Genomic DNA, 16,086 nt, shown 5'->3' on the forward strand with positions numbered 1-16,086 from the left:
CTGTTAGAGCCCTTCGTAGGTGTGGTGGGAAAGGGGAATAAATACATTTTCACCTTGGCATTTAGTCACAAACTTAGGATTTTTGCAACACAGAATGGGACTCAATAGTAGAGATCAGATTTCTCAGGGTTGTTTTGGTAGATACTATAGAATGCTACAGGCTCACAAGTAACAGATGTGATCTGGTGTCTCTGCACACAAGCAGTGGTGTCACCAGCAAGCCATGTATCCTGATAAAGTTTCTGAAGGGAAGTCCTATGGATGCATATGCCTTATAACACTGTGAGGTGGATGCAGGTGGTAAGAGAGGACTGGTAATTTCTGGAGCTTAAATCTTCATACAAGCTTTCCTATTCAAGATAGCCTAAACGTGCCTATCTTTTGTTCTCATCCTAGATGCTTTGTGCAATGGCTAAGGACTGGGATATGGTTGCTGAGGTTTTTAGTTGTAACTAATGATTTTGACAGTGCTTATGGATCATTAATCTGAATAGAACTGAACATCTGCCATGAACACAGCTCCACAACAGAATACAGAATTCTCATCTAAGTAGGATGCATGTCCCTGGAGTGATCATCCAGCTGATGTTCGCACCTCCTTGTGCTTCAGTCGTGTTTGTGCTCGGGACGGATGGCCCGCGGCTCTCCCATCAGAAAGACAAAGGGAGGGATGGTTGCGGCTACGAACTAATAGCCTTGCAGATAAAAAATACACAAAAGCCCACTCAAATCATGACCAAAATAGCTTATATTATAACTTAAAATAAAAAATTGTCACAAGAAATAGCAAACTGTAACTAATGATTTTTCTATCCTCTTAGGAAAAGGACATTAAAAAATGCTGGACAATAAGACATTAATTGCATTCCTTCTATTTAATTTCCACATTTCACTTGCTACCCATAATTTCACCAAAATCGATTTCACCTGTCCTTTATGAAGTGTTTTAGTTATTATTCTAGAATTGGATTTATTGGCATGTTGCTATCGAGCACTTGGGATGTGGCTGGTCCAAACTGAGATATGCTGTAAATGTTAAATACACCAGATTTGAGAGACTTGGAATGAAAAAAAAAAGAAAAAATTCCATTTTTATATTGATATTTTAGAAAGATTACATAAATTACCAAAATTAACTTTATCTGTTTCTTTTTATCTTAAAAAGATAAATGTGGCTACCAGAAAAATTAAAAATTACATGTGGTTCCATTATACTTTTATTGGATAGCAACTGGGCCAGAACACTTGAAAACAAAGTGGCCATATCTTTAACTTACTAGTATCTTTTATACTTACATCTGCTTTTGGGATGGGATTGTAAAATAAAACAATCACACAAGTATGCGTGCCTTTTTCTAATGAACATATGTTAGTTTTTAAGTAGAGAAAGTAAAAATGTTCTGTTCTGTTTATAGTCTTAGAGTTACAGACAAAGACTTGCATTTAAGACACACAGCATAAAAGATTAAAACAACGGGGGCGGAGCCAGGATGGCGGTGTGAGTAGAGCAGTGGAAATCTCCTCCCAAAAACACATAGAGCTATGAAAATATAACAAAGAAAAATCTTCCTAAAATAGAGACCACAGGACACAGGACAACATCCAGACCACATCCATACCTGCAAGGAACCAGCGCCTTGCGAAGGGGGTAAGATACAAGCCCCGGCCCGGCGGGACCCGAGCGCCCCTCCCCCCGGCTCCCGGCGGGTGGAGAGAAACCGGAGCGGTTTTTTTTTTTTTTTTGGCGAGCGCTTTTTGGAAGCCTTAGAGGGACGGGCCCCCGTTGCTGGGGAGGTAGGGTGGCGAGACCGGTGAGCATGTGCCTGGGAACGGCGCTGGAGGACAAAGAACACCCCGCGTTGCTCCCTGCGGGACCGGCGGGCGGGTGCCTGAGACCGGTGCCTGAGGATCGAGGACGTCGCGCGTTTTTCCCCTTTTTTTTTTTTTTTCCTCTTTTTGGCGAGCGCTTTTTGGAAGCCTTGAAGGGACGGGGACCCCAGTGCTAGGGAGGCAGGGTGGCGGGACTGGTGAGCGGGTGCCTGGGACCGGCGCCTGAGGACAAAGAATATCCCACGTTTTTCCCTGCGGGACCGGTGGGCGGGTGCCTGAGACCGGCACTTGAGGACAGAGGAAATCGCACGTTTTTCCCCTTTTTTTTTTCTGTTTTCTGCGAGTGCTTTTTGGAAGCCTAAAAGGGACAGGGACCCCGGTGCTAGGGAGGCAGGGCGGCGGGACTGGTGAGCGGGTGCCTGGGACCGGCACCTGAGGACAAAGAATATCCCGCGTTTTTCCCTGTGGGACCGGTGGGTGGGTGCCTGAGACCGGCACCTGAGGACGGAAGAAATCGCGCATTTTTTCCCTTTTTTTCTCTCCTTTTGGAGAGTGCTTTTTGGAAGCCTTGAAGGGACAGGGACCCCGGTGCTAGGGAGGCAGGGCGGCAGGACTGGTGAGCGGGTGCCTGGGACCAGTGTCTGAGGACAAAGAATGTCGAGCGTTCCTTCCCTGCAGGACCGGTGGGTGGGTGCTTTTTGGAAGCCTTGAAAGGACAGGGACCCTGGTGCTAGGGAGACAGGGCAGCAGGACCAGTGAGCGGGTGCCTGGGACCGGCACCTGAGGACAAAAAAAAAAAAAAAAAAAAAAAAATCGCTTGTTTTTTCCTTTTTGTTGCTGTTGTTGTTTTGGTTTGGAGAGTGCTTTTTGGAAGTCTTAAAGGGGCAGGACAGGTCACTTAGACCAGAGGCAGGGAATCTGGGGATCTCTGGGCATTCTAACCCCCTGGGCAGCAGGGAGCACAGAGGCCCCGTACGGAGATAAATAGTCTCCTGGCTGCTCCCCCTCCAACGGGGCTCCACCATTTTGGAGGAACAGCCCCAGCCAGGCCAAGCCCACAGCAACAGCGGAGATAAACCCCAAAGCAACTGGGCAGGAAGCAGAAGCCCTGTCTGTGCACAGCTGCCCAGCACAAGCCATTAGAGGTCGCTATTATCCCAGGAAAAGGCTACAAACCAACAAGAAGGGAAGCTCTTCCAGCGGTCACTTGTACCAGCTCTGCAAACTATCTCTATCACCATGAAAAGGCAAAACTACAGGCAGACAAAGATCACAGAGACAACACCTGAGAAGGAGACAGACCTAACTAGTCCTCCTGAAAAAGAATTCAAAATAAAAATCATGAACATGCTGACAGAGATGCAGAAAAAAATGCAAGAGCAATGGGATGAGATGCAGAGAAAAATGCAAGAGCAGTGGGATGAAGTCCGGAAGGAGATCACAGATGTCAGGAAAGAGATCACAGAAGTGAAACAATCCCTGGAAGGATTTATAAGCAGAATGGATAAGATGCAAGAGGCCATTGAAGGAATAGAAGCCAGAGAACAGGAACGTATAGAAGCTGACATAGAGAGAGATAAAAGGATCTCCAGGAATGAAACAACACTAAGAGAAATATGTGACCAATACAAAAGGAAAAACATTCGTATTATAGGGATACCAGAAGAGGAAGAAAGAGGAAAAGGGATAGAAAGTGTCTTTGAAGAAATAATTGCTGAAAACTTCCCCAAACTGGGGGAGGAAATAATCGAACAGACCATGGAATTATACAGAACCCCCAACAGAAAGGATCCAAGGAGGACAACACCAAGACACATAATAATTAAAATGGCAAGGATCAAGGACAAGGAAAGAGTTTTAAAGGCAGCTAGAGAGAAAAAGGTCACCTATAAAGGAAAACCAATCAGGCTAACATCAGACTTCTCAACAGAAACCCTACAGGCCAGAAGAGAATGGCATGATATACTTAATGCAATGAAACAGAAGGGCCTTGAACCAAGGATACTGTATCCAGCACGACTATCATTTAAATATGATGGTGGGATCAAACAATTCCCAGACAAGCAAAAGCTGAGGGAATTTGCTTCCCACAAACCACCTCTACAGGGCATCCTACAGGGACTGCTCTAGATGGGAGCACCCCTAAAAAGAGCACAGAACAAAACACACAACATATGAAGAATGGAGGAGGAGGAATAAGAAGGGAGAGAAGAAAAGAATCTCCAGACAGTGTATATAACAGCTCAATAAGCGAGCTAAGTTAGGCAGTAAGATACTAAAGAAGCTAACCTTGAACCTTTGGTAACCACGAATCTAAAGCCTGCAATGGCAATAAGTACATATCTTTCAATAGTCACCCTAAATGTAAATGGACTTAATGCACCAATCAAAAGACATAGAGTAATAGAATGGATATAAAAGCAAGACCCATCTATATGCTGCTTACAAGAAACTCACCTTAAACCCAAAGATAAGCATAGACTAAAAGTCAAGGGATGGAAAAACATATTTCAGGCAAATAACAGTGAGAAGAAAGCAGGGGTTGCAGTACTAATATCAGACAAAATAGACTTCAAAACAAAGAAAGTAACAAGAGATAAAGAAGGCCACTACATAATGTTAAACGGCTCAGTCCAACAAGAGGATATAACCATTCTAAATATATATGCACCCAATACAGGAGCACCAGCATATGTGAAGCAAATACTAACAGAACTAAAGAGGGAAATAGACTGCAATGCATTCATTGTAGGAGACTTCAACACACCACTCACCCCAAAGGATAGATCCACCGGGCAGAAAATAAGTAAAGACACACAGGCACTGAACAACACACTAGAACAGATGGACCTAATAGACATCTATAGAACTCTACATCCAAAAGCAACAGGATATACTTTCTTCTCAAGTGCACATGGAACATTCTCCAGAATAGACCACATACTAGCTCACAAAAAGAGCCTCAGTAAATTCCACAATATTGAAATTCTATCAACCAATTTTTCAGACCACAAAGGTATGAAAGTAGAAATAAATTCTACAAAGAAAACAAAAAGGCTCACAAACACATGGAGGCTTAACAACATGCTACTAAATAATCAATGGATCAATGAACAAATCAAAATAGAGATCAAGGAATATATAGAAACAAATGACAACAACAACACTAAGCCCCAACTTCTGTGGGATGCAGCGAAAGCAGTCTTAAGAGGAAAGTATATAGCAATCCAGGCACACTTGAAGAAGGAAGAACAATCCCAAACGAATAGTCTAACATCACAATTATTAAAACTGGAAAAAGAAGAACAAATGAGGCCTAAAGTCAGCAGAAGGAGGGACATAATAAAGATCAGAGAAGAAATAAACAAAATTGAGAAGAATAAAACAATAGCAAAAATCAACGAAACCAAGAGCTGGTTCTTTGAGAAAATAAACAAAATAGATAAGCCTCTAGCCCAACTTATTAAGAGAAAAAGAGAGTCAACACAAATCAACATAATCAGAAATGAGAATGGAAAAATCACGACAGACTCCACAGAAATACAAAGAATTATTAAAGACTACTATGAAAACCTATATGCCAACAAGCTGGAAAACCTAGAAGAAATGGACAACTTCCTAGAAAAATACAACCTCCCAAGACTGACCAAGGAAGAAACACAAAAGTTAAACAAACCAATTACAAGCAAAGAAATTGAAACAGTAATCAAAAAACTACCCAAGAACAAAACCCCGGGGCCGGACGGATTTACCTCGGAATTTTATCAGACACACAGAGAAGACATAATACCCATTCTCCTTAAAGTGTTCCACAAAATAGAAGAAGAGGGAATACTCCCAAACTCATTCTATGAAGCCAACATCACCCTAATACCAAAACCAGGAAAAGACCCCACCAAAAAAGAAAATTACAGACCAATATCCCTGATGAATGTAGATGCAAAAATACTCAATAAAATATTAGCAAACAGAATTCAACAGTATATCAAAAGGATCATACACCATGACCAAGTGGGGTTCATCCCAGGGATGCAAGGATGGTACAACATTCGAAAATCCATCAACATCATCCACCACATCAACAAAAAGAAAGACAAAAACCACATGATCATCTCCATAGATGCTGAAAAAGCATTTGACAAAATTCAACATCCATTCATGATAAAAACTCTCAGCAAAATGGGAATAGAGGGCAAGTACCTCAACATAATAAAGGCCATATATGATAAACCCACAGCCAGCATTATACTGAACAGCGAGAAGCTGAAAGCATTTCCACTGAGATCGGGAACCAGACAGGGATGCCCACTCTCCCCACTGTTGTTTAACATAGTACTGGAGGTCCTAGCCACGGCAATCAGACAAAACAAAGAAATACAAGGAATCCAGATTGGTAAAGAAGAAGTTAAACTGTCACTATTTGCAGATGATATGATACTGTACATAAAAAACCCTAAAGACTCCACTCCAAAACTACTAGAACTGATATCGGAATACAGCAAAGTTGCAGGATACAAAATCAACACACAGAAATCTGTAGCTTTCCTATACACTAACAACGAATCAATAGAAAGAGAAATCAGGAAAACAATTCCATTCACCATTGCATCAAAAAGAATAAAATACCTAGGAATAAACCTAACCAAGGAAGTGAAAGACTTATACTCTGAAAACTACAAGTCACTCTTAAGAGATATTAAAGGGGACACTAATAAATGGAAACTCATCCCATGCTCATGGCTAGGAAGAATTAATATCGTCAAAATGGCCATCCTGCCCAAAGCAATATACAGATTTGATGCAATCCCTCTCAAATTACCAGCAACATTCTTCAATGAATTGGAACAAATAATTCAAAAATTCATATGGAAACACCAAAGACCCCGAATAGCCAAAGCAATCCTGAAAAAGAAGAATAAAGTAGGGGGGATCTCACTCCCCAACTTCAAGCTCTACTACAAAGCCATAGTAATCAAGACAATTTGGTACTGGCACAAGAACAGAGCCACAGACCAGTGGAACAGATTAGAGACCCCAGAAATTAACCCAAATATATATGGTCAATTAATATTTGATAAAGGAGCCATGGACATACAATGGCAAAATGACAGTCTCTTCAACAGATGGTGCTGGCAAAACTGGACAGCTACATGTAGGAGAATGAAACTGGACCATTGTCTAACCCCATATACAAAGGTAAACTCAAAATGGATCAAAGACCTGAATGTAAGGCATGAAACCATTAAACTCTTGGAAAAAAACATAGGCAAAAACCTCTTAGACATAAACATGAGTGATCTCTTCTTGAACATATCTCCCCGGGCAAGGAAAACAACAGCAAAAATGAGCAAGTGGGACTACATTAAGCTGAAAAGCTTCTGTACAGTGAAAGACACCATCAATAGAACAAAAAGGAACCCTACAGTATGGGAGAATATATTTGAAAATGACAGATCCGATAAAGGCTTGACGTCCAGAATATATAAAGAGCTCACACGCCTCAACAAACAAAAAACAAATAACCCAATTAAAAAATGGGCAGAGGAACTGAACAGACAGTTCTCCAAAAAAGAAATACAGATGGCCAAGAGACACATGAAAAGATGCTCCACATCGCTAATTATCAGAGAAATGCAAATTAAAACTACAATGAGGTATCACCTCACACCAGTAAGGATAGCTGCTATCCAAAAGACAAACAACAACAAATGTTGGCGAGGCTGTGGAGAAAGGGGAACCCTCCTACACTGCTGGTGGGAATGTAAATTAGTTCAACCATTGTGGAAAGCAGTTTGGAGGTTCATCAAAATGCTCAAAACAGACCTACCTTTTGACCCAGGAATCCCACTCCTAGGAATTTACCCTAAGAACGCAGCAATCAAGTTTGAAAAAGACAGATGCACCCCTATGTTTATCGCAGCACTATTTACAATAGCCAAGAATTGGAAGCAACCTAAATGTCCATCGGTAGATGAATGGATAAAGAAGATGTGGTACATATACACAATGGAATACTACTCAGCCATAAGAAGTGGAAAAATCCAACCATTTGCAGCAACATGGATGGAGCTGGAGAGTATTATGCTCAGTGAAATAAGCCAAGCGGAGAAAGAGAAATACCAAATGATGTCACTCATCTGAGGAGTATAGGAACAAAGGAAAAACTGAAGGAACAAAACAGCAGTGAAGTTACAGAACTCAAAAATGGACTAACAGGTACCAAAGGGAAAGGAACTGGGGAGGATGGGTGGGCAGGGAGGGATAAGGGGGGGGAAGAAAAAGAGGGTTATTAAGATTAGCATGCATGGGGGGGAGGGAGCAAGGGGAGGGTGGGCTGCACAACACAGAGAGGACAAGTAGTGACTCTACAACATTTTGCTAAGCTGATGGACAGTAACCGTAATGTGGTTGTTAGGGGGGACCTGATATAGGGGAGAGCATAGTAAACATAGTATTCTTCATGTAAGTGTAGATTAAAAATTTAAAAAAAAAAAAAAAGAAAGAAAGAAAGAAAGAAAGAAGGAAAAGGGGGATTACTCCTTAACAGGATAAAACTATTGGTAAATCAAAGATCAACGCATGCTTTAAATATCCTTAATGTTGATCACTTAAAGGGTGTCAGATGATCAGCTATGGAGGTACTCTTTTCTGATAATATTCCTTTCTCTTAATTAAAAAAAAAAAAAAAAAAGCAGTTACTGTGTGCTGACCTCCAATGAGTTCTGCACAGTGGTATAGAGGGCATGTCAAAGTGTGGGCAAAGGGTCTGTTTGTTTCTATGCAGGAGATCAAGGCCTAGCTTGGATACCCAGAAAATGAACTAAGATACAATATGAGGAGGAGCTTCCGGCATCAGCACTCTCTGGAGGACTTGTGCCAGGGGATGATCATCAAAAAGCCTCCACAGGGATTCGGACGATGCTGCGGTTGTGGCTGCATCCAGCCCACCATCTCCTGGACTTGCCATAAGAATGAGGAAGGAGATGTCTAGGCTGGCATGTGCATACAGTGAGACAACGAATTTGACCGGATCTGTACTGTTGGAACTCAACCAGGAGTTGGGAGGGGTGCAAGTTGTAGCACTCCAAAATCTCATGACTATAGACTATCTATGGTTAAAAGAACATATGGGATGTGAACAGATCCCAGAAATGGGCTGCTTTAATTTGTCTGATGGTTCAAGTACAGTTGGACAATATCCATCATATCATAGATAAATTTTCACAAATGCCTAGGGTGCCTAAATGGTTTTCTTGGCTTCACTGGAGATGGATGGTAATTATAGATTTGCTTTGTTTATGTGACCGTATTCCTATTATGTTAATATGTGTGTGCAAATTAGTTAGTAGTTTAAAACCTATACATACTTAAGGTACTCTACAAGAAGATATGTCAAAGAAATAATCAATCCTCCCAAGTTTCCTTCGTATGCTACATCTATAGCTTTTCTTCTTCCTTCCTAATTACAACCCTTAAATAGAATTCGTGCCTCATATCGAATTTACCGAGTATCATAATTCCTCCAGGTGGTAAAGATACCTTGAGACAAGTGCTGGGCATAGAAGCCACAGGGCATAAATCTGCAAAGAAGTAAAAAGCTAACCTTTGCAAACAATATGGCTTCTCTCTCACTTACCAACTTTACATTTCCCTGTATGGCCCTGGAAGATGACTGGTTAGCCAGAGACGGGTAAGATTCCTCAAGGGAGGAACAACCTAAGACAGGCACAGTCGCAGGGGGGCCATCAGGTGAGAATTTGGGGATCAACAGAGGTGAGGCTCAGAACCTCACCCCCCCTGCTTTGAGAGAAATCTTCTGCATCCGTGGATGTCTTGATGCCCTTGTCTAGCCTGGATTAATACTTAGTCCATAGGCACACACCTGATCATCTGATCATCTACATTTGCCTTCTTACAGCACTAAACTATGTTTTCTACCTTTATCTTGCATCTACCTACCACTTCAGCATTTTATTAAAAATAAAAATAATAATAATAGTAGGAGAAATGGGGGATCAACATATAGATCAAGTACAAAAATCAAACGAATATTCATATTTGACCTGATTGTTTATAGGTCATATTGAATGATCAAAACCGAAAGTTTCTGTGATGACTGCCCTTGTACTGTTCACCATGTAAGAATTTATTCACTATGTAAGAATTCGTTCACCATGTAAGAACTTGTTCGTTATGCTTCAGAAGATTGGAGACTGACGAGAATTAGGCTTGAGATGGATTAATGATTGTACATTGAGCGTTGACCCCCCTATACTGAATTTTACTGTTGTTAACAACCATTTGATCAATAAATATGAGAGATGCCCTCTCAAAAAAAAAAAAAAAAAAAAGATTAAAACAATGAATAAACCAAATCCTCAGCGCTGATAAAATACATTTTCACCTGATGGCGAGTACAGACGGGAGGCAACTAGAGGCAGGAGTGGAGCTCCGAGGGAAAACGCGAGAGCTCACCTGCTTCCCGTGCGGACGTCACAGGTCTTGTTAAGTCATCATGGAAGCTCTGCTACTCAGGGGACCGTCCATGTGACTGTGCATGCTACGTGCTCACATTCCTCCCCGTTTCCAAGAGAAAGAGGAGCTGCTTTTCTGTCACCGAGAATTAGGAATAACAGTTAGTCAATGATGGCTGCATATCTGCGCTTTCCTTTCCTTAGCATGTGTCAATAAACCTTACTGGTTCTAATCATGGACATAAAGGGCCCTGTCCATAAATGATTTATAAAGTGTGACTGGTTAATGATTTTCAGTAAGATACCACAGTGCTATTTTTTTCCTTATTGGTTAAGGGCAATTTGTCTTGAAATGTTCCTTTTGTGTTGGTTGCTTGTTGTGTTCAAAACTTCCTTCAAAACTGGCACAATCCCGTCCACCATCCATCCCCAAGTCTTCCTGTGAGGCCCTGCGAGTCTCTAGGGACACTCTGGTGCCCTTGGGGCGGCTGCTGGAGTAGCGGGGCCCCCCGCCCCCTGCTGGTGCAGCTCTCAGAGGATGTCTAATACGGAGTCCAGCTCTGTGCGGAACTTGTCCAGCTCACGATTCTTCAACTGGGCAAGTCTTTTCCACTTGTCAATTTCTTTGCTTTGTTCGGCTTCTACTACTTGCTGGGTTTGCTGTATGATCTTGGAATAGAAAGTCCCTTATTACCGTTGGAGTTCACAGTGGGGGTTGTTACAGAAGATCCTCTGAAACTTGACTAAAGTAAAGGCAATTTGACTACCACAGCCATTTTAAATGACAAACTGCTGGGCTACATTCCAAACAAAGGGACCAGGACACTCCCCTGCCCCAGCCTGCAGGCTGGAGACACAAGGACTGCAAAGATGTTCGCTGAGTCCCTTGAAACTCAAGATAAGCACCAGCCTGTGCTTACATGCCCCCTGCACGTAGCCCTTTCCCGATCCCGATAAGAGCCAGCCTAACAGGTCTGCAGTGGCCACTTCTGTGCAGCAACCACGTGAATGCCATCCACTGTTCCATAAGTAACCCCTTAATAAAACTCATTTACTAACCAAGCTGGGCTAGTCTGAGTCACTTTTTGGCCTGTCAGTTCCCTCACAACTAAGGGGAAGGGGCTTCTTTTACATCTCCCCAGGAAATTCACAAAGCGGGCAAAGTACATTTAAGAGATTGCAAAGAGCTACAGTGGGACAACGCCGACTACGGTAAACCAGTGACTGGTATATCAGAGAAGGGGAGGGAGGAGAGGGCGCCTTATTAACAGGCTCCCCCTGTGTCTGAAAAGGTTTGCAGGTGAAGAGGGTAGGAATTGGGAAATCTAGTATCCAGTTCAGATAGAGTTTTACAGTCTTTTTGAAAAAAGCATTTAAAGCATCAGAAAATTTTAATACCTTCGTATTAATCCAAACATCCCTAAGATGCTGTTCCTCCTAAAAATGGCACTTGAGATGCTGTCAAGACAGTTTTAACATACAACATATGCCATTAATGAACCACACATTATAGCACCAGAAATAATGATAAAACCACATATGTAGCATCATCATGTGCCAGGTTTGGTTTTAAGCATTTTACATGTATCGAGTCATGTAATTTTGACAACATACTACATATAGATTCTGTGTATTTATCCCCATTTAACAGGTAGGGAAATGGAGACACAGGTAAGTGTAAAGAAAAATTTTTTTGCCCAATGTTCACACACAACCCATAGGAAGCAGATTCAGGATTCACACCCAGGCAACCTGGAGAGTCCTTTGTCTTGACTACCACACTAGACCGCCTTGCTTATGTGGATCTGCTTTTTTCAACTGTGAAATGACCATCCCCTCATTAAAATGAGGTTTAGTTTTTTCAGAAACCTCCACACTGCTTTCAATAGTGGCTATATAAATTTACCACCAACAGTGCACAAGCGTTCCTTTTCCTATACACTTTTGCTGATACTTGCTATTTTTGTCTTTTTGATGATAGCTCTTCTAACAGGTGTGAGGTGGTGTCCCATTGTGGGTTTAATTTGCACTTTCCTAATGATTAGTAATGTGGAACTCCTCTTCATGTATCTGTTGGACATTTAGATATCTTCTTTGGAAAAATATCTGTTCAGGTCCTTTGCCCATTTAAAAATGCATATATATATATTTGCAGTTGAATTATGAGTTCCTTGTATATTTTGTATATTAACCCCTTATCTCATTTGTGACTTTTAAATATTTTCTCAGTTCATAGGTTGCATTTTTCATATATTGATTTTCTGTTCATGCAAATACTTTTTAGTTTGATGTATTCCCAGTTGTTTATTTTTGCTTTGTTGCTTTTAGGTGTCATACCCAAAAAACCATTGCTAAGACCCAGGTCAAGGAGCTTTTTTTCTGTGTTTTCTTCTAGGGGTTATATGATTTCAGGTCTTACATTTAAGTCTGTAATCCATTTTGAATTAATTTTTGTGAGTTGTGTAAGATAGGGGTCCACTTTCTTTTGTGTGTGAATATCAAATTTTATCAGAACCTTTTATTAAAGAGACTGTCTTTTCTTCATTGGGTATTTTTGGTTTCCTTGTCAAATATTAGTTGACTGTATATGGATGGTTTTTCTCCTGGGCTCTTGATTCTGTTCCATTGGTCTATGTGTCTGCTTCTAACACCAGTACCACACTGTTTTGATCACTATAGCTTTGATTATATTTTAAAATTAGGAAGTCTGAGGCTTCCAGCTTTGTTCTTTCCCAGGATTGTTCTGGCTATTCAGGGTCTTTTGTGGTTACAAATTTAGAATTGTTTCTTCTATTTTTGTACAAAATGACACTGGAATCTTGATAGGGAATGCACTGAATTTATAGCTGGAGTTGGACATTTTAACAATATTGATTCTTCCAATCCATGAATATGAGACATCTATCCAGTAATTTTTATCTACTTTAATTTCTTTCACAATGTCTCATGCAGCTCTTTCATCTTCTTGGATATACATTTATTCCCAAGCAGTTCATTGTTTATGATGCTTCTATAAATGGGATTTTCTTTTTCAGATAATTTGTTACTATATAGAAACAGTATGACTTTTGTATATTGATTTATATACCCTGCAATTTCACTGAATTTGTTGACTAACCAAATTTTTGGTGGAGTCTTTATGACTTTCAATATATAAAATCATGTCATCTGCAAATAGAGACAATTTTACCTTTTCCTTTTCAATTTTGGTGCCTTTCATTTCTTTTTTTTTTGCTTGATTGATCTGGCTAGGACATCAAGTACTATGTAGAATATGAGTGATTAGAGTGAGCACCCTTGTTGTATTTCTGATCTTAGAGGAAAAGCTTTCAAATTTTTACCACTGAGTATGACGTTAGTTGTGTCTTACTATATATGGCCTTTATTATGTCTAGGTACATTCTTTCTATACCTAATCTGTTGAAAGTTTTATCATGAATGGATATTGAATTTTCTAACAGGCTCTTTCTGCATTTATTGAGTAGACAAGACTTTGTCATTCTAGCAATTTGATGTTATCACATTTACTTATTGGCATATGTTAAATCATTGTTACATCTCAGGAATGAACCACACTTGATCATGTTGTACAATCCTTTTAACATGCTGTTGAATTTCATTTGCTAATTTTTTTTGAGAATTTTTACATCTATATTCATAAGGGATAGTGGCCTCTGGTTTTCTTTTTTGGTAGTGCCCTTATCTGGCTTTATTATGAGGGAATGCTGACCTTGTAAAATATGTTTGGTAATGTTCACTCCTCTTCTACTCTGGAAGAGTTTGGGAAGGGCTGATACTAATTTTTCTTTAAAAGTTTGTTAGAATTTACCAGTGAAGCCTTTTGGTCTTAGGTTTTTCTTTGTTGGGAATTTTCGATTACTGATTCAGTCTCTTTACTAGTCTATTCAGATTTTCTATTTCTTCCTTATTCATTATTGACGAGTTGTATGTTTCTAGAACTTACCTCTGTCTTTTAGGTTGCCCAGCTTGTTGGCATATAGTTTTCATAGTAGTCTCCTATGACCCTTTGTATTTCTTTAGTATCAATTGTAATATCTCCTTTTTCACTTGCATTTTGAGAGTTCCCCCTTTTCTCTTGGTTAGTCTAGCTAATGGCTTGTCATTTTTATTCAACTTTTTGAAGAACCAACTTAATTTTGTTAATCTTTTCTATTATTTTCCTGTCCTGTATTTAATCTTGGTTTCCTTCTTTTTGCTTTGTTAGTTTACAACGTGTTAAGTTAAGTTGTTTGAAATCTTTCTTGTTTTTTGATGTGTGCATTTATCACTGTAACCTTCCCTCTCAGAACTGCTTTTGTTGTGTTCTGTAAGTCTTGGTATATTGTGTTTCCAATTTCATTTGTCTCAAAATGCTCTTTAATTTCACTTTTAATTTCTTCTTTGATCCACTGGTTGTTCAGGAGAGTGTTGCTTAATTTCCATGTATTTGTGAGTTTTCCTCATTATTGATTTGTTTCATACCACTATGGTCAAAGAAGGTACTTGATATGATTTTCATTTTCCCAAATTTGATCAGACTTGTTTTGTGGCCTAACATACTATCTATCCTAGAAAATGTTCCATATGTGCTAGAGAATATGTATTCTGTTATTGATGGAAATGTACTGTATAAGTCTGTTAGGTCCATTTTTTAGACTGTTGTTCAAATCCCACTATTTCTTTATTGATGCTCTGTCTAGATGATCTATTCATTGCTCAGACTGGGGAGGTACCCTACCATTGTATTGCTGTTCATTTATCCTTTTAATTCGTGTTTGTTTTATATATTTAGGTACTCTGATCTGGGTGCATATTTACAATTATCTTATTGATGTATTGACTACTTTATCATTACATACTTACCTTTTCTCTTCTTTTAGTTTAAAATTTTAATTTGCCTGATAGAACCATAGCTACTATTGCCTTTTTTTTGATTACCATTTGCTTGAAATATCTTTTTTCAGTTTTTTCACTCTCTATGTGTGTCTTTAAAGCTATAATGAGTCTTTCAGCTTTATACCATTATGATGTTAGCGTTGGGGTTTGTTGTATGTGGCCTTTACTGTACTGAGGTATATTCACTCTGTACCCACTTTGTTGAGTTTTTATTATGAGTGGATGTTAATTTTGTCAAATGCTTTTCTGCATCTATTGAAATGATACAGTTTTATCTTTCCTTTTGTTAATGTGGTGTATCACATTGATTTACAGATGTTGAACCATCCATGTATATCTGGAATAAGTTCCACATGATTATGGTATGTGATCCTTTCAATGTATTGTTGGATTCAGTTTGCTAATATTCAAGATTTTTGCATGTATGTTCATCAGGAATGTTGGCCTATAATTTTCTTTTCTAATAGTGTGCTTGCCTGGTTGGTATCAGGGTAATGCTGACCTCACAGAATGAGTTTGGAATTTTTCCTTCCTCTTCAATTTTTCTGGAATAGCTTGAGAAGGATGGGCATTGACTCTCCTTTAAATGTTTGGTGGAATTCTGTGAAACACTGTGTGGTCCTGGTGTTTTTTTTTTTAATTTAAAAAATACTGCTGCGATTTCATTACTAGTAATCTGTCTGTTCGAATTTTCTATTTCTTCCTGGTTCAGTCTTGGGAGATTGCATATTTCTAGGAATTTATCCATTTCTTCTAGATTGTCCAATTTGTTGGAATATTATTTTTCATAGAAATCTCTCATAAATATTTGCATTTCTGTAGTGTCAGTCTTTTTTCATTTTATTTATTAGTGTCCCCTTTTTTTCTTGATGAGTCTAGTGAAAGG

At 39.6% G+C, this 16,086-nt stretch overlaps 1 protein-coding gene across 1 annotated transcript in view; it reads right to left on the reverse strand.

Moving 5' to 3' along the window:
- Positions 1-10,190: 10,190 nt before the first annotated feature.
- The window catches only part of LOC140845876 (centrosomal protein of 162 kDa-like), a 90,418-nt gene continuing 84,522 nt past the window's right edge, over positions 10,191-16,086 (reverse strand). The window contains 1 exon segment of the mRNA XM_073221022.1: positions 10,191-10,440. Within this exon segment, the coding sequence (XP_073077123.1) occupies positions 10,362-10,440 (79 nt within the window). The 3' untranslated portion in view covers positions 10,191-10,361.

The sequence above is a fragment of the Manis javanica genome, chromosome 13 (genome assembly GCF_040802235.1).
Source record: "Manis javanica isolate MJ-LG chromosome 13, MJ_LKY, whole genome shotgun sequence".
Taxonomy (NCBI): Eukaryota; Metazoa; Chordata; class Mammalia; order Pholidota; family Manidae; genus Manis; species Manis javanica.